This window comes from Chelonoidis abingdonii, chromosome 3, assembly GCF_003597395.2.
Source record: "Chelonoidis abingdonii isolate Lonesome George chromosome 3, CheloAbing_2.0, whole genome shotgun sequence".
NCBI lineage: Eukaryota > Metazoa > Chordata > Testudines > Testudinidae > Chelonoidis > Chelonoidis abingdonii.
In genome coordinates this window covers 114144657-114164172 of record NC_133771.1, presented here as the reverse complement: position 1 = coordinate 114164172, position 19516 = coordinate 114144657, and the positions used below count along the sequence as shown (strand labels likewise).

The following is a 19516-nucleotide window of genomic DNA, read 5'->3' as shown; positions in this document are numbered from 1 at the left end:
GACATCACTGCCCTTAAGTAAAATGCCTTCTACAATATTAAATTTGCTTTGCTCTCTCATTTCCTTTTGAGTTCTTCTGGACAGTACAAATACCTAATACATTATAAACGTAGAAAGACATAATTGTAATATGGTTAGTTATGGTTAACTGAACACTGAGAAATGCTAGGGTAATTATTTCTTTCTTCCATTCCTTTCACCTGATGACATATTTGTCAAATTTATTTACAGACTGTGAATTTTAATGGCTGTATATTTCAATGTCATTTTTTAAAAAATGAGTGGATGTAAATTTCTGTGGTTTTTTAAAATTTTTGTCTCAATAAATATTTTCCCACGTTTTATTTGCCCTCCATAGAGACGATGCAAAAACATGCCTTGTTTGCATCAAATGGTTATAAATAAAAAGTTGTAGAGAATGTCCGTTAAAGCCCACATAACTTTGCAGCACAGCCAATGAAAAATGCATTCAATTTAATGATTGCTCAAAGAAATCAATTTTTGCCTCTCGTAACCATTTCTCCAAACTTATCACAAACAACAGTGGATTAGTAAATACTGAGAGACCCCTATGTTCTATCCTTCTCCATACGGCTCATTAGTCCCAGTCTCTTGGACACGTTTTTGTCAAAAAGTTCAAAAAGAATCAACTTTCCTCAAGAACATTTAGATTCTACAGATGTAGAGCTCAGTCACATCCTCAATTTCAAACACCGTTCACTGAATTCTACTGCAATAATTAACCCAAAATGACAAAACTATAGAACTATTTGGTAATATTTTGCATTAAGAAGAGATAAAATAGAAGTTAAATAGGACAAAGAAAAATCTCAAAAGCCACTAGGCAACTTATTTTATATAATAAAAGATTTGAACAGGAGGAAACAAAGTAACAGACTAAATTGTATATGTAAACAAACATGTATGTTCAATTCAACCAAATATTTTCACTGTGCAGAGAGCATAGACACAAACAGCTTCATAAATCTGGGCTCTAGAGAATGAATCTAACTTCCAAGGAAACAGAACTTTCGCTCCCCTTCAAAGTACTTCGCTGGTTACCCACTTGCTCAAGTAATAGGGGGTCAAAAGGGGTTTGTGCAAACCTCTCTTAGGCACATTACATGTACTTGAATAACTATGTGACATCAGAACCAGAATGCACATCAAAATTAGAAAACAGGTAGGAGGCAAACTAGCCAGCAATAGAACCCTCTTTTTCTTTGAGACATTCCTGTCTGGGCACATAAAAGCCTGTTACCATCGGCATCAGGCAAGAGACAGAATAAATGCTACTTATCTCAAAATACAGACGTTTTAAATCATTTTGACAGTATCCTTACTCACAGATCCATTGAAGGCTGAAACACACCCTCCCACCTTCTGAGAGTTTCCTAATTTGTGAAAAACACTTCCCTTATTTGTGTTATAAAACTGGTGAGAATGTAGTACATTTTCAAAAAATCATACCAGGTGTACTTCTGCAGTATCCCAATTCAAAGGTGAGATTATCTGCAACTCACCTAGCACATTCTCAATCTCTGAATACCTCTGACAGATGTCAAATATTGTATCTTACTCTTTGTAAGAGGGTGACTTGTTCTTAAGGGCTGAATGCCTGGGGCCAGACAACCCTGATAACTGAAGAGACACACCTGAGAGAGATCAGATGATTCTTCTATAAAAGAGCAGCAGGTCATTGCAGTGGAGAGGGTCTGTTTAGGGAGATCAGAGCAAAGAAAATTGGACATAGGCTGCTGGCAGTGAGTAGGCTCCTGCAGAAGACCTTGGGAATGGAAAACGAGACTATAGGGAGGAAAGGCCTGGGAGTGACCCAATAAGACAGTAAAGAGATAGAAAATAAAACTCAGCATCCCAAAACATAAGTCTATGAATAAACTCAGACCCCAAAAAGGGGTGTTATGAATGGTCCCCCAAAAGGATGTGTAGTATATATTTAAGAAGCCCTTTGCGGGGAAACTGAGGCAAGGAGACACTTACAGGACTTACAGTCCTAAGGCCACCAGGGGACACCAGGAGGAGGCAATTCATTGATGCTCTTATTCTCCTCTTTTTCCGGTTCATTTTTATCCCTCAATTCAGACAAAAGAATATCCAGTTTATTAAGCCTCACCTCTCTACATAAAACCCCAACTGTAAAAATGGCAGATGCAGCATAGGATATTTCCTTGAGACCATTAATCTTAAATATAACTATTCTTGGAAGATGTGGGATGCTGAAAGACATCACTGACTAGACTTCAGGGCAGCCCTGCTCCTCTTTCAGCTTCAGTTATGCCTTATATCACCTCCAGGTTTACACTTCATTTAAGACCAGACCTTTGCCTAAGCAACCAGAGGAGCCAGCAAACAGATGCAGCTAAAAGGGAGTTTTGCAAGGGAGTTTGGAGAGTGTAAGGGTGGGCTAGACAGGCCCTCGCAGAGGATTCAGGGGGTCTGGGGTCTTCGGCGACAGGGGGCCCCCACTTCGGAGGTAATTCGGCAGCGAAGGGTCCGTCCACTCCAGGATCCACCACCTAAGTGCCCTGAAGACCCGCGGCGGGGGCCTCCTGCCACCAAATTGCCGCCGAAGACCCAGCACTTCAGCAGCGGGTTCCGGGGCAGAAGGACCCCTCGCCACGGGTCTTCGGGTCACTTCGGCAGCAGGTCCCAGAGTGGAAGGACCCCCCCGCCACCGAAGTGCCATCGAAGACTCGAAGCAGAAGAAACTCTGGGGGCCCGGGCCCCATGAGAGTTTTCCAGGGTCCCCCGGAGCAAGTGAGGGGTGAACTGGAGTACCTCATATTAAATGAAGATATTCATATAATAAGCGTCACAGAAACTTGGTGGAATGAGAATAATCAGTGGGACACAGTAACACCAGGGTACAAAATATATTGGAAGACCAGAACAGGACATATTGGTGGGGCAGTGGCACTATATGTGAAAAAGTGTAGAATCAAATGAAATAAAAATCTTAAATGAACCAAACTGTACCAATCTCTATGGATAGTAATTCCATACTAGAAAAGTACGAATATAACAGTAGGGATATATTACAAGCCACCTGACCATCATGGGGACAGTGATTGCGAAATGCTCAGGGAGATTATAGAGGCTATTAAAATAAAAAACTCAGTAATAATGCGGCACTTCAACTATCCCCATATTGAATGAGTACGTCACCTCAAGATGCAAAGAAAGTTTCTTAACACCTTAAATCAGCGGTCCTGAATGTGGTGCCCGCGGGTGCCGCAGCACCTGCCGGGGTGTCTAAGTGCGTCCACCGAAATGCCGCCAACAAGCTGTGTCATCCGGAGGCATCGCCGTATGACGTTGCTTGTCGGCAGCATTTCGGCGCATGCTCGTCCGCTGCCACAGTGTAGGAGCTGGATTTTATAACGTACTATAAGAATTAATGTATGATTTGATTTCATCCTGCTACCCACCCCTTTTTGAATAGCAGAAAGGAATGATAGACCAGAACAATCCTTCTGACTGATTATGGTCACCTTTTGTTTTAGGATGTGTTATAATGTCTACTGTGGTTTCCTATATGCATTACAAATTAGGCACTCTAGTTAAATATACATGTCTTTGTTTTAAGGTTTAGCAAGTAAGAGACAGGATTCCCTATTGTGTCTATGTTAAGTAGATTAGAGAAACACTGAAGGCAAGGTTTAATTTGCAATGCCTTTCTGTTCGATATAAAATACTACTGTTTGTAGTCTCAATCTGTTTGTGTGAATGAGGATGTATCCATTAGGAAAAGATAAGGTGTGAAGGACATTGTTATAGCCAGAGTCAAGGAAGAAAAAATAAAGAGACTTTAAGGACATCAAAGAATCATCAACGCGTATCCATAATGAAGGGCAGATTGACGACCCTGAGGTAAAGGCTGGCATCTCTGAGGACAATTAACTAAATCAAACAAAGGACAGGATGACCCTCTCAGAGGTGTATTGGAATGTTTACACCAATTCACAAACTGACACAGCAAAATCCATAGACTTCAACAAAGGAAAACAACCTATAAGAACCAGGGTTCTTGGCCACGGAACTTGGGTTCATCCTGCCACACTCCAGGAGCATCAGATCACGACCAACAAGAGCCCAGCTCCACACTCTAACTGGCCATTAGATTGACTCAAGCTACAACAGACTGGTAACTATGAACAGCACTGGCAGGAGAGTGCGTGTGTGTGTCATAGGCTAACTGTTGTATTCTCAATAAGTGCTGTGTATTTACCTTCCTCTGTAAAGATCCCACATGCTTTGTATGAGCAAAACAACAGTCCTCCACAAGATTGGGGACCACTGCCTTAAATGACTGCTTCTTGGAGCAGCTAGTCCTGGAACCTACAAGAGGAGAGGCAATTCTTGATTTAGTCCTAAGTGGAGCACTCAATCTGGTCCAAGAGGTGAATATAGCTGGACCGCTTGGTAATAGGGACCATAATATAATTAAATTTAACATCCCTGTGGCAGGGAAAACACCACAGTGGCCCAACACAATAGCATTTAATTTCAGAAAAGAGGAACTACACCAAAATCAGGAAGTTAAGCAGAAATTAAAAAGGTACAGTGCCGAAAGTGAAAGCCCTGAAAGCTGCATGGAAGCTTTTTAAAGACACCATAATAGAGGCTCAACTTAAATGTATACCCTCAATTAAAAAACATAGCAAGAGAACCAAAAAAGAGCCACCATGGCTAAACAACAAAGTAAAAGAAGCAGTGAGACGCAAAAAGGCATCCTTTAAAAAGTGGAAATTAAATCCTAGTGAGGAAAACAGAAAGAAGCATAAATTCTCACAAGCGTAAAAACACAATTAGGAAGGCCAAAAAATAATTTAAAGAATAGCTTGCCAAAGACTCAAAAAGTAACAGCAAAAGATGTTTAAAGTACATCAGAAACAGGAAGCCTGCTCAATAACCAGTGGGGCGATTCGATGATCAAGATGCTAAAGGAGCACTCAAGGATGACAAGGCCATTGCGGAGAAACTAAATTAATTATTTGCATCAGTCTTCAAGGCTGAAGACGTGAGGAAAATTCCCAAACCTGAGCATTCTTTTTAGGTGAAAAATCTGAGCAACTGTACCAGATTGAGGAGTCATTAGAGGAGGTTTTAGAACAAACTGATAAATTAAACAGCAATAAGCCACCCAAAAGAATTCTGAAGGAACTCAAATGTTAAATTGCAGAAATACTAACTGTAGTTTGTAACCTATCATATAAATCAGCTTCTGTACCAAATGACTGGCAGATAGCTAATGTAATGCCAATTTTTAAAAAGGGGTCTAGAGGTGATCCTGGCAATTATAGGCCAGAAAGCCTGACTTCAGTACCTGGCAAATTGGTTGAAACTATAGTAAAGATCAGAATTGTCAGACATATAGATGGACATGAGTTGTTGGGGAAGAATCAACATGGGTTTTGTAAAGGGAAATCATGCCTCATCAATCTACTAGAATTCTTTGAGGGAGTCAACAAGCATGTGGACAAGGCGGATCCAGTGGATATAGTGTACTTAGATTTTCGGAAAGCCTTTGACAAGGTTCCTCACTAAAGGCTCTTAAGCAAAGTAAGCTGTCATGGGATAAGAGGGAAGATCCTCTCATGGACTGACAACTGGTTAAAAGATAGGAAACAATGGGTCAGAATAAATGGTCAGTTTTCAAAATGGAGAGAGATAAATAGTGGTGACCCTCAGGGGTCTGTACTGGGACCAGTACTATTCAACATATTCATAAATGATCTGGATAAAGGGGTAAACAGTGAGATGGCAAAAATTGCAGATGATACAAAACTACTCAAGATAGTTAAGACCAAAGCAGACTGTGAATAGCTTCAAAAGGATCTTCAAAACTTGGTGACTGGGCAACAAAATGGCAGATGAAATTTAATGTTGATAAATGCAAAGTGATGCATATTGAAAAACATAATCCCAGCTATACACATAAAATGATGGGGTCTAAATTAGCTGTTACCACTCAAGCAAGAGATCTTGGCATTGCTGTGGATAGTTCTCTGAAAACAACCATTGAATGTGCAGCGGCACTCAAAAAAGCTAACTATGTTGGGAATCATTAAGAAAGACAGAAAATATCATATTGCCTCTATATAAATCCATGGTATGCCCACATCTTGCATACCGCATGCAGATGTGGTCACCCCATCTCAAAAAAGAGATATTGGTTCAGAAAAGGGCAACAAAAATGATTAGGAGTATGGAACGGCTTCCATATGAGGAGAGATTAATAAGATTGGGACTTTTCAGCTTGAAAAGGAGATGACTAAGGGGGAATATGATAGAGGTCTATAAAATCATGATTGATGTAGAGAATGTAAACAAGGAAGTGTTATTTACTCCTCCTCATAACACACGAACTGGGGGTCACTAACTGAAATTAATAGGCAGCAGGCCTAAAACAAACAAAAGGAAGTATTTCTTAACCCAATGCAGTGTCAACCTGTGGAACTCTTTGACAGAGGATGTGAAGGTCAAGTCTATAACAGGGTTAAAAAAAGAACTAGATATATTCATGAAGGCTAGGTCTATCAATGGCTATTAGCCAAGATGGGCAGGAATGGTGCCCCTAGCCTGTTTGCCAGAAGCTAGAAAAGGGCAACAGGGGATGGATCACTGGATGATTACCTGCTCTGTTCATTCCCTTTGGGGCACCTGGCATTGGCAACTGTTGGAATACAGGATACTGGGCTAGATGGACCTTTGGTCTGACCCAGTATGGCCGTTCTTATGGTGAATCCAGAAAAATCATTAGGAAAATTAAGTGACAAGCTAATCTGTACAACTGTCCAATAACTGGTTTTTTGTATAAAGGGTAAATATTGCAGACGTATGATTTCTCTCTTGAATTGTACTGTCAAAGCACACTAATTGTTCACTTAAATACCTTTTCAATTATGGCATTATTTTTCCTCTCTTCTCCTAACAAGGTCTGAAGGTAGAGAATAGACATAGTTTACAAAAATATATACATTTAAATCTGGATAAAATGCTTCAGCCTGATAATGCCCCAAAAGACACAACTAAGAATCAGCTTTTTTCTGACTTCTATTTTCCATAACTCAGTACTTTCCTTACCTGCTACTGGCAAGTGTGAAGTTTGGAGACAGTATGCAACAAGAAAATAAGGCAACTGCCAAGGAAAGCTGGCCTGGCAGATTGTGAAGCTATAAATATTTAGCATTCTTCAGCTTGCTTTTAAAAAATAAATAAAATCTGCCAATTAAATATCAGATCATTCTACTTTTCTTTCAAGGCATAAATATCAAGGCAGTTTGCATCAAGCTTATAGTATAGAAAAAGCTCTGCAAAAGCCTTCTTGCTTTGGCCTTGTTTATTAAAACCAACCTTTATAAAAATAGACAAATGATGAATAAAAGCTAGTGGGGCCATGAAAAACTCTTCCACTCATTGCCCACACTTGACCATTTTCCCCTTTTATAATGCTGTCTTAATGATTATTGAATGATGCTAGTGCACTGTCTAAAAATCCTGACTGGACACATTCACAACTCCAATTATGTCCACAGATCCGTGGGGCTGCCAGATTAGAGTAACTGTTTTGCCCGCTTTGTGAGCATCCTTGTTGAATTTTAAAAAAATTCCTCTGCTTTATTACATAAAATCATGTGTTTTATGTATTTCAGCTAAATCTCATTAGCAAACTCTTCTCTTTGGCCAGCTCTGAAATTTTAATTATTTTTTTATGTTGTTTTCCACCAAGGTCATTAACAAGATATAATCGGAAAGATTCAATACTCCTCTGAATTTCTTAAGCAAGGATCTACATAGTTGGCCCAGTCTCAAATAACTTGTAGCCTACTTTTGCAATATAAATGCTACATATGTTAAAAAAAAGTGCATTAAAATTGCAAAGTGATGCACTCAAAGGCAGGAAATGGCAAAGATCATATTGCTAATACAACTGTATCTTGCTGCTCTCACCCCTCGGTATGTATGCATTATTATACATTAACTATAACATAAGCTTTCATGTGAGATGCCTCCTTCATTCAGTGAGCAGGCTGGATGTGTTGTCTTTCTTCCTCAGCTGACTCTTGCTCCTCTGTCGTTCCTCAGTAATCAAGATTCAGGCTTTTTCCAGGATTCAAAAGGTCCTAATGGAATAAGAGTATGGGAGACTACGAGTAGGGACACTCTGTATGTTGGATGTCACTGGAGATGGTAGTGAAGTACGACTGGTGTGTCCTTCATATCTGGCTACAAAAGATGGCACTGATGATGATTTTGGCCTGGCTCTGAGACCCTGTGTTTTGAAGGCTCCGAATCTGATGCTGATACCAGGGCCACTCTAGATTCTTTACCTAATGACTTCTTAGTATGCACCATGGTCTTCTAAGCTAGTGCCATGGTCTCCGTTTTGGAGGTGATGGGAACTTGCTATCCCTATTGGGACATACAGTCTCCTGAGACCCATTCTGGAGAAAGTGGTCTTTTCTTTTTTGAGGGACTAGATGGCTCTGAAGGGCCCCCAGGGTCTTTGCTTACTGTCACAGCAGAGACTATTGCCAAGGCTCTCAGATCAACTGGATCCAAGGTACAGGTGTGTGACTTGATCCTGGAGGTCTCAGGGAGTGTTCTAGCAACAGGAAATTTAGCTGTTTCCCCTCAGGTGCTTAGATCTGCTTTTAATAAATGAGCAGATCTTACATTTGGAGGGGATGTGTGACTTTTCCAGGCTGCGTAGGCAGCCTGAATGTTCATAATTGCGAGGGGAAGACTAATGGCAGGTCTGGCAGGATTTGAAACCTGGGTGGTGACCATGACATACCTGAGGCCATGGATCCAGGTCCCCCCCAAAGGTCCAAATCAGGCAACAGAAGGAGAGGGGAACCCCCAAAATGCACATAGAGTACTAAATAACAAAAAAAGAAAAGATTAAGGGAGAGAGGTAGCAAGCTGTGCAATTAGCTAACAGACACCACTATGCTTTGTCACTAGCTGGAGACATGTTGAGAAGGAACTGGAGAGGCAACAGGTATACCTCTGCCCCAGAACACAATGGGGTCGAGGGTGCTGGCATGGACCTGCAGAACTCGTAGTGAAAATCTCCAATTAAAGGTGCATGGCTTTGCAGACATCCTGATGTGGAGCAGCCATAGGGACATTATGTTAATTTTTGTGAGGTGGAGACCCATGATGATGCTATCATGATTGAGAGTGAGCCCCACAGTGCTCCTTTCTATCAAAAAAAGGGGATGAGGCTTACAAAGCAGCCCAGATGATGTAACTGTGAGGTACAAGGAGCCTCTACAGGGCTCTCATAGCTACTGGTGTCGCAGAGGATGAAGCGCCACAAAAATCAGGCATTAATTGTAGGTTGGAAGAAGATGCACCAGGGACTTCTCCCCCTCCTACCCAAGGATACAAAGCAGTGAAGAAGGAAGCAAACACACCCAGAATGAGAGATGCAATTTGGGAGGTGCTGGGGGGGGGAAGGGATCCCTCTCCCCTCCCTAAATATGCGTAGCTTGGCAGAACCTCTATCAGTACTAATACCTCTTTACCCCCAAAGGCTCCAGCCATCGGAGGATGAGTCAGTGTGAGCAGTGTGAGCAAGAGTGAGCAAGGACAGTAGCAGACAAACTCACTTCCTCAAGCATTTAACTTCCCTGTACATCCACCACTGCAGACATGGTTGCAGCTGCCTGAAGCAGGGTGGCCTTTTGAAGCACTGCAGGAAGTGCTATAGACTATAGACTGCAGGAAGTGCTATAGACTATAGACTACAGACTATGTATGCTATAGACTATAGACTACGTTTTTTTCAGTCCCCTCCTTCTCACCTCCGCTCTTCTCCCCCATCCTGGAATCTCCTACTCTAAGGAAGAGTAGGAAATGCTGGGCAAACACAGGCAGAGAGACAAAGAAATAGTATTATTAACTTCATATTTAGAACCTCAAATATTTCTAAAATAGTTTTTAATGAGACACTTAACATGAGCTCTACAGATAAATGACAGTGTCATGTACGATAGCATAAAGGTTTTGATGGCACTGGTCTGTGATGACCTACGATGCTCACTCGTAGATATGCTACACTGAGGAGTAATATGGCCTTTCCAAACAGATGCTGACAACATTTAAAATGGACTTCCCCCCCTCAGAACTAAAACAAACAAATACAGGTTTGGTTTAAATGACTGTGCATTGGATATTCCAAAATAGCATTTATCCCTTTTACAAACAGCTCTATCAGGAAACCAGCAGCTGTGATCTTTGTCCTTCTAACATAAGGGAGAAAGTACAGGTATATAAACATAATTATATAAGAAAACTGATATAGTTAATGATTGTGGATGTTTTTTCCATTAGAACACACTGAATGTCTCCACGAAGAACTATTTCCATTATTTACAATTTATTCAGCAAATGATTAATTTTATGCCAGGTCGGTATTTCAAAAGCAAAGAAAAAAATTAGGAGAACAGGAAAACCAGAAGGATCAGCCAGATGGCTATGCATTACAGGAGCTCTTAACAAAAAGAAAAACAACAGATTTTCAGCTATAAATCATTTACTTTTTCTTTGTAAAAATTAGTCACTACAAAAATGCTTCTCAACTATGGACTTTGTCATTAAATGATTGACAAATGATATTTAGGCTTTTAAGAAAAACAATCTGTCCCCCCCTTTGCTTTTTCTCTGTGGGTTAGGCTTTGAATGAACAAGATTCTTAAATATGTGCCTAACTTTAAGCACATAAGTAGCCCTATTGGCTTCAGTGGCACTACTCATGTGCTTAAATAACCTTGCTGAATCAGAGCGTCTATGCTGGATGATTTGTATATATTTGTAAACGAGTGCTTATACTGCAGAAAAAATATAGAGCACATACAGCATGATAGACTAAGCAGTGAGTATGCTGGTAACATTTCTACTAATATTGTAGCATTAGGTACATATCAGGCTTAGCTCACAAAACCTTTCGCTTTCTTTAGTGCAGGTAAATGAGAATCAAGGCCAACTTACTTGATGTAATAGGGCACTTTGTTATGTGAAACAGATCTCTGCCATGGAAGCTGAACTGAAGCTGTGGGGGGAAAAGCACAGGAGATGGTGATTAGACAGCACCTATCTTAAAAACAAGATTCCTTTTTACAATTAAACCCACTTATAATAAATTCAGTGGAAAGAGCTCTAATTTTCCGGTCAGGCTTTCAGTAATTCAGCTGGAGAAAACCACGGTAATATATCAGGGTGGTGTTATCCATCTATTTGATGGCAAGCAAGAAATAAAAACAAACATACATGGTAATTCCATTTCAAAGAAGGATAATAAATTGCAGCTTAGTAAGCCATCCACTCAGAGGCAGGCTAAGGGGTATTTAAAAACTTTTCCCTATCTCCAGCAATGGGTTCCAGAAAATACAAGCAACTTAAGCTTTGCCAATATAGGGCTTCACTACCATAATCAATACATTACAATATAATGAAAAATAAAAATAGTAACTACACTATTATTAGTTATTTTCCTCAGCTCCTATTTGCAATCCAAATTAATATTGATTAATATTCTGTGAAATACACAGAACATTAGACCCCATTCCCATGCTCCTGGAGATAGTAATATGTGCAAAATTTATGTAAATCTAACAGCAAAAAAGATAATCTGTAAAGTCAGGTTGCCCTATAATACATCCACACATAAGAGACGCAAAACTTACAATACAGTATAACTCTGTTTAATCTAAAAATCTTGGGAGACACCAGAAATCTTTAGATGAAGAGTGATTAGGATATCTGACAGATTATCTTTGAAGTGGCCACATGCTGGGCATCTCTGTATACATATTCTATACCTTCCCAGACCACATGCTTTATACCTCCCCAGAGGATATAACCAAATTGGTGTTTGGTTAAACAGTTTCTACTGTATAGGAAATTCACTTCATCACATTCACTGTGGAAGCAAATGATATTTGTTCTTGAAAGAATAAGCAGGAATAATTAAACAGCACCATGAGCCCAATTTATATTCAACACACAAGCCAACATTAGATCCAGAAAGTTAGGCATCAAAGGCCATATTTAAACATGTAGGCAAGTGGGATGAAAATTCTGTCCACATTGTACAGAGTTAATAAATTAATTTACTAAACAACAGATTAACTGTGCAGTACTTTGTGGAAAAATATATGAATTTATGAAAAAAGGTCTACATTTTTATATGGTATTGAAAGAATGAAGCAAAAATTTTGTGCCACCCTTTGAGGAGAAAAAAGATATCCATATTTTAATAAGTGTTGTTAATTTGTAAGAAAAAAAGTTCCACGACCAAACAATCATTTTATTTTCCCATAATTTGAAACAAAGAGAATAGTAGGGCTTGTATTTTAGGCACTTGTACTGTGGAGGAGAGAAAGACTGAAATCACACAGATGGGCCAAGATAGCAGACAACTTTAGAAATATGCTGCTTTCAGACCTTCATTTCCTAATAGTGTTAGTCATTGCCATTGGTTTCTATAGCACTATTATTTGAATGATGTTAACTAACTGAGAAGATTAGCTCCCTCTGAGTTTTGCTCAGATTTGACTTATTAGTTATGAGTGATTGCAGATATTCTGCACTTGCAGGCAGATAGTGTTGATAACATAATAATAGATTTATCTCTAATTTCTGTGGATCAAGTGATACTGTACTTATTTAGAACCATACTCAATAAAAACATTGTCCATTTTCTGTGCTGCATGAACCTGTGCAAAGATGAAATTCTTTTTTCAAAAAATCACTATTTACGGGTGGAAGATGAACAGACTAATTATTGATTCTGGCACCCAGTACAAATACTGCAGATATTAATAAAAGGTTGGATGCAGTTGAGGGGGGCATTGAAGAGGGTGGCTGAAGGCTTTGGTTGAAGAGTACAGCAGGCTGTGAGACAGAGCATATGAAGATAACTGACTGACACTAATCTCTTCTTGTAAGAATAGAAAAAATGAACTGCAGAGTTGTGGAACTGTGGAACTGTAAAATAAATTAAAATGAGCAAAAAATCTAGCTAGTATTTCTGAAAGCTTTGAGATGGTAGCATGGGGTTTTTTAGGGGAATTATGGATTATAAAATATTCTGAGGTTGGATTATTTTGTACCCATCTACACTAGGGATGGATAAACTTTGCCAACATGAGGGTAAGCTGTAAGGAGCCCAAGGTTTCAAAGTTGAGAAAGGATGCAATTAGATTGCAATTGTCTCCCTGCTAATAAAATGTTGGTGGGATAACAGAAATAGATCAGGGAAGAGTTGGAGCATGGGTTGTGGCAATCGATTGACATTGCTTCAAGTTGTCCTCTGTGTCCGGTTGTTCTTTGTAGAACAGGAGTGACTAGTGTTCCAGGATTGACTGCCAATCCCACGTAAGGGACTTTCCTCAAGTACAAAGCTGAGGGATGCTGGTAAGGCAGCATGAGGATGCTTCTTCAGCTATACTAATTCTAAGACTAAACAGAGCCCTCAAGTTTCTCAGCCATTCCCTGATACTATTGATGCATTTTATTCACGTATTTGCGTAAAAAGGGCATTAAGTGGCTCTGTTCTCAGGGTCACTGTTGAAGTAACTGGCAGGACTCAGAGGTTCCAGCTGGTCTGCAAATAGGTTCCATTTTGGAGGAATTGCTCTAAAAAACTGTCCTATGTATGACCTGTATTTTTTAATTAAATGTATGACGCTGCACCTCTTTCACCAGGCTCTTTATTTTGAACATAATTGTGGGTTTGAAATGAGAATATTGCTGTTACATTTCCTGAAAAGGGGACAATAGATATCTAGGGCTTTTGAAATTATTTTAGGGTATTTGGCTTGTCAGCCGGCAAGATGCTCTGAGCATTATGCATACAATACATTGAGATCTATGGAATCAAAAGTGGAATATAGGAGTTAAGTCATTTATATGACACTATCCACCTATCTCACAGCACCTGAGGAGAATACATGACAAAGAGCTATGATTGTTATTGCAGTGCTCATCTTAAATCTAGAGACAAGCTTGAATTAACACCCTGTATATGAACATACTTGAACTTTGGGGGGTGCTGGTGGGTGAGAGAAAGATTCAGAAACTGAACATGGATCTTTATTCCACAGTTCCATTATGTTTCTATAATGGGTCAAATGTCCGCCATGAATCTGAAAATCTCAAACTCTTGGAGGTTCCAGATCTAAATTTTTAAAAACTCAGTACATGGCAATAAATAAATAAAATTGCCTCTCCAAAGACGAAAATTTTGTTGGACTTTTCCCCTCATTTGAAATTCTGAAAACACAGAGCAGGTCATACAATGAAACTTTTGATTAGTATGGGTTTTTTTAAAAAAAGAAGTTTGACCAGCTCTTGTCTCGTATCAATTTGGTAGCAAGGCCAGAGGTAAAGATAATTTGAATGAAAACAAGACAAATAGAGGGCAAAAGGACAAGAACTGACATGTGTGACACTCTCTTTCTATACACACACACATATATATATATATATATATATATATAAAAAAAAATGATGCTTGGTGCAGAAAAGCAGCAAAACCTGCAAAAAAAGAATGAGTGATCAGATAGGTGATCCAGGAGCATGGACTACTATAGAGAGATGAAGTATTATAGACTATTAGGGTTGGAAGGAACCTCAAGAGGTCATCTAGTCCAACTGGCTGCTCAAAGCAGGACCAATCCCCAAATTTTTAGCCCAGTTCCCTAAATGGCCCCCTCAAGGATTGAACTCACAACCCTGGGTTTAGTAGGCCAATGCTCAAACCCCTGAGCTATCCCTCCTTGAGGAGGAAGAAGGAATCAACCCAACTGAAAGAACGATGTAGCTAACTACAAGGAAGACAAGACAAATTTCCTGACGTTATGGGTCAGTTAAGGGTATCATCATGTGAGAGGTGACTGGAGAGAAGGCAAATTTATCAATGTATTACTAGCACTTACTGGAGAGAAAATGTTGAGATTCAGGGCCAAAATCTTGGTGTGCTTCCTGTAGCAGTTTAAGGCGCTCCTCTACAGATACCTATATACAAACAAAATAACAAGGTTTCTTATTTTGTAAAGTAGGAGTCACAATAAAAACATTGGTTTGCATTCAATTCCAAATAATTTTCGTGTATCTTCTACATTTATTTACTCTCAGTTCTTTACACTCACTGTTTTTCTTTTTCAATTCAAGGTAACGTTGTGCTTGTGTAAGCAATACAGATCAATAATGAACCGAAGTTTCAAGGTGACTAAAGTTGTCCATTGAAATGTCTGTTTTATTTCTCTCCATTTCTCCTGTCCAACTGTCTGTAGTCAGCAGGCCTCACTTTGATCGTATCAATCTTACAGCTGCCTTAACAAGATGGGACCATTCTGGAGCTGACAGGATGGCCAGACTTCCTTCTGGTTTACTAATTAAACTGCACTAAGCACGTGCAGCAGGGGCTTGACTGCTTAGCTAATTCTCTTTAAGGCCGAAAATCATTCCAACCCCAAATTACATTTTGAGAGACAAGGAGGGATGCTTCAGAAATGCTAATAACTTCGCCTCCCAGCTTGTTTTGAGCCTAGTAGCCCAGCAGCTTACATTTAAACTCTGCAGGGTCCCAGCAACAAAGGTAAAGGAGACATTTTTTCCCCTCTTTCACAACATTTTGATTTCCCCAATTCCTTCTGTGTGTGGCAGGAGAGAGTCTGAGATTTGGGGAAATCAAAATTAACAAGTAGATTGACAAAAAAAAGCAACTCATAAAAGATAGTGGTGTGGGGGGAGGGGGATGAAAAGATTAATTAAGATAATCCTCATTATTTCATTCAGCATGAAACTGTAAATCACCTAAATGGATACACAGGTTCTGCTTTATCAATCCTAGATCACTGAAGCACTAGTCAAATATAAGCCATATGAATCCACTCCAGACCCCTCAAGCATGTTTTCTGCTCCTAAACCTTCCCATGGTCCCAGACCTATCGGTATTCACATTATTCATGAAAAATTCCCTATGGAAATTGGACATTTAAAAAAAAAATCAACTTTTATATGGGTGGCAACACAGCAGGAACATATGTTCAAACTTTCAAAAGTTTCAATAACTATGATTTATGGAGTTATTTCAGTGCTTACAAATTGGTACAAATATTGCTATCACACAGGTGAAACGAAAATAAGATCTAGTCTGTAAAGATTAACAGAGTCCCTTGAGTGAGTGAACTGCTGAGAGAGCAGAAAAGGGAGGCTATCAGTCAAGACAGTGAAGGAAAGACAACTCCTTTCATTGCTTTTTGCCACTATGGTAACAGAGTCAAGAGAGCAATAAGGGAAAAATAGTAATAATTTATTTTGTAAGAGAAAAAGAAGAGTACTGCTGATGCACTTCCCCCTTCAGGGAAGTGAGGAGGGCATACCTGTAAAAGTTTCCAGCGCATATTAAGGTCATCCAGTTGGCGAGACATCTTTAAAGATGGATGAAGGTCAAGTGGAGACAGCTGACTAGATAAATCATTCACTGTTTTAACTTTCAAGTTGATTGGTGCAATCTCTTCTCTGAAAGCCTGACAGGAAAAAGACGACACACGCTTGGCTTGACCACCATCTTACAGAACAGAATGAAAGCTTGCATGCCATATAAAAAACAGTTACATTTGGTTGACACTGACACGGCAGTATAGATATGCTAAACAAGAGCATACAAAGGAGGTAATTAGCATTCTCTGTGGAGGAAAGCCTATTTACTTAAATATAGTCTGACTGTAAAGGATTCTACCCTGTTGTATTATTTGACTTTAAATCCACTCCAGTACACAGGGCCCATATAAAGCCTACTTACATCCCACTTAAGCTATCAAAATAGGCCTTAAATAAGTTTTCAGGGGTGCATAGAGCTTGTGCGGTCATTCTGCACAGGGGTAGATTTCATCAATACTGAAATATTCTACAGTGAGTTTTAGTAATACTGGTTCACATCAAGGATTCTTAAACCAAATTTATTGAATAAGGTTGACTATTGTTCCCTGATTAAAAGCTTCTGGCAAAATCTTTATTCAAATACCTCATTACTGAATTAGCAAACATGAGGCGATGTATCTTCCAAGGAAAACGAACAGAATACTTCATGGGATTCTGACTGGACAGTTAAAGCTATTATGATTAAAAAAGAAGAAAGGTTTTCTGAACCAAACAAAATTAAATAGAAATTAAAAAGTAAAAAAGTTTTAGTTATGGTTGAAAATATGCACTAAACGTCTTTCTTGCTGTGAGCAGGTAAAGATAGTTGTTTGATGCTGTGAACAAGCCAACAACTAGAAAAAGAGAAGAGATTTTTTTGAACAACTACTCCCTACCTTCCTTGAAACTATCCCTAATCAGTCCCATTCACAGGAGACATCTACAGGCAAGAGGGGAAATTTTGGTTTGTGGGCTGCCAACAGTCCCCCACAATTCTAGCAGATCTTTCTGCTTTCCACAGCAATGAAAATTTAATAGACTTTGCTTTATCCTCCGTAGCAGAAATGACATCAAGATATGACAAACTGTTTCTTAACACAAGAACAAAGAGATATTCCCTGCAGCATGCAAGAGCTTGGTTTACCGTCTATACTAAAATGGAAAAGGGGGGGGATGTATGCATTACTCTTAAATCAACTGCGGTCTGGATATAAATCTGCTTTGACTGTGTTTGACTCAAAGTTTCTAGGTTCCATTGAACTTGAATAGTCTGAGCAAAACTTCAGGGGAGAGAAGTGTAAAGCCCTATTCATTTATGTATGAACAACAGTGAAGTGAAGCAGTCAGATATACTACTTACATAGTACCATACATGCAAATAATTATTTGCAATACATACAAAGATGGAATCTTTCTTGCAAATGTTTACAATCCAAGATAGCTGATCCTTTCATGAGTAACTTTAGGTGCTAAGGTCAGAGGTAAACCTGTGCCTTTCAGCATGGCTTTGATCAGTGTGTATTGTGCGTGCTTGTACGTTGGAACTGAAAGAGATTATATTGTGGAGCTGAAGAGTCTGAGTGTTTCTGGGTATGACATCATTTGAGTACTAAGGAATATAAAATGAAGTTAGTGACAATCATAGATGTTGCCTTAATTAGCAATTTCCTTGAAGTTTAATAATGGTGTTGATAGGAAATGCCCTGGAGCAAACTTAATATAAGGCCTGTAGGCTGCATGTAGGATATGTGCAACTAGTGAAAAGCAGCCTGTGTCCACACTGCAGCATGTAGCTACATGTGGCAATGAAAGGCTCTGGCAGGGGGAGACAGCAAGGAAAGGCTTCGACAGCTCCCCGTTACTAGAGCCTTTCACTGCGGTAAGAAAAGACTGTGGCAGAGGGGAGGCAGTAAGGAAGGGCTTTAGCTGTGAGGAGCTGCCAGAGCATTTCCCTGCTGCCAACCCACCGCCAGAGCCTTTCCTTACTGCTGGAGCCTTTCCCTATAGTAGGGAAAGGTTCTGGCTCTGGGGAGGCAGTAGGTCACTACATTGCTAAAAACAGTTGTTATATTCACAAAGAATGTCATGCTTACTGTAGTTTTCTCAATGTGATCCTGCAATGAGTCAACCAGTAAATCTCCTACTGGTTTCCAGCCATTTCGCACATTCTCAGCCTCTTTCAAGTCAGCATCAAGGTCGTCCATGGCACACTGCAAGTCTTTCAGTTTCTCTAACGCTTTGTCCACTTGCTTCTGCCAGTTGTTGGCACCGGCATTCAGGCTCTCCCATTTCTCTTTCACCTCTGAAGACTGCTTGCGCATAGCTTTGGCAATTCTCTGTGCTTTCTCCTCTGGGGTCAACTCTGCAGTGAAAAGATGGTTTCAGGGTTTAGGTGTTCCCCCCCCCCTTGTTCTTTTTTTAAAGCTGCTGTTCATTTTTGGTTGAACAGATTTAGTTCTGTACAAGGAGCAATTCAATAAGACTATCAGATAAGACGTCCAGCTAATTCAGAGATCATCATAATTCAGCAGATTTTTCTTCAAATAAATCAACAAGAAAAGTCCATGTTGACAAATAACATAAAAAGAAAAACAAAACTTTATTCTTAACGAACAACATGGCTAGGATAACTTAAGAAATTCATCCTCATTTCCACACATTACAAAAAGCAAGAGCCTAGGACTAGCTATTGATGTTTGTGGTACCTCTGGAATCTGTAAGAGTAATCTGCAAGGTGTGCCACCTCACTTTCCCAGTTCATGAACCTCTGCCCCAACCCACCTTTTTTTCCTCTTTTAACTCTCTTTAATTCACGTCAAGGTGGATCACGTTTTCTCAGTACCACACCTGAAATATTTCTGCAGCTCCGCAATAGTAATTTTAATGTCAATTTCACACTTAAACAGTCATATAAATGGAGTACTGCAAACCTTAGAACTGCACAACAAAACCAAAAACAAAACCAGGATTGCTAACCAAAATGACAGAGTTGAGATTTAGATGCACATTCCTCATTCATTTCAATGCTGTATGTCTAAATCCTCTAAGCGGCTTT

At 39.6% G+C, this 19516-nt stretch overlaps 1 protein-coding gene across 1 annotated transcript in view; it reads right to left on the bottom strand.

Annotated features, from left to right (window-relative positions):
• Positions 1-19516, bottom strand: part of UTRN (utrophin) — a 615035-nt gene that overhangs the window by 125111 nt on the left and 470408 nt on the right. The window contains 4 exon segments of the mRNA XM_075064018.1: positions 11023-11083; positions 14973-15051; positions 16422-16568; positions 18555-18823. Of these exon segments, the coding sequence (XP_074920119.1) occupies positions 11023-11083; positions 14973-15051; positions 16422-16568; positions 18555-18823 (556 nt within the window).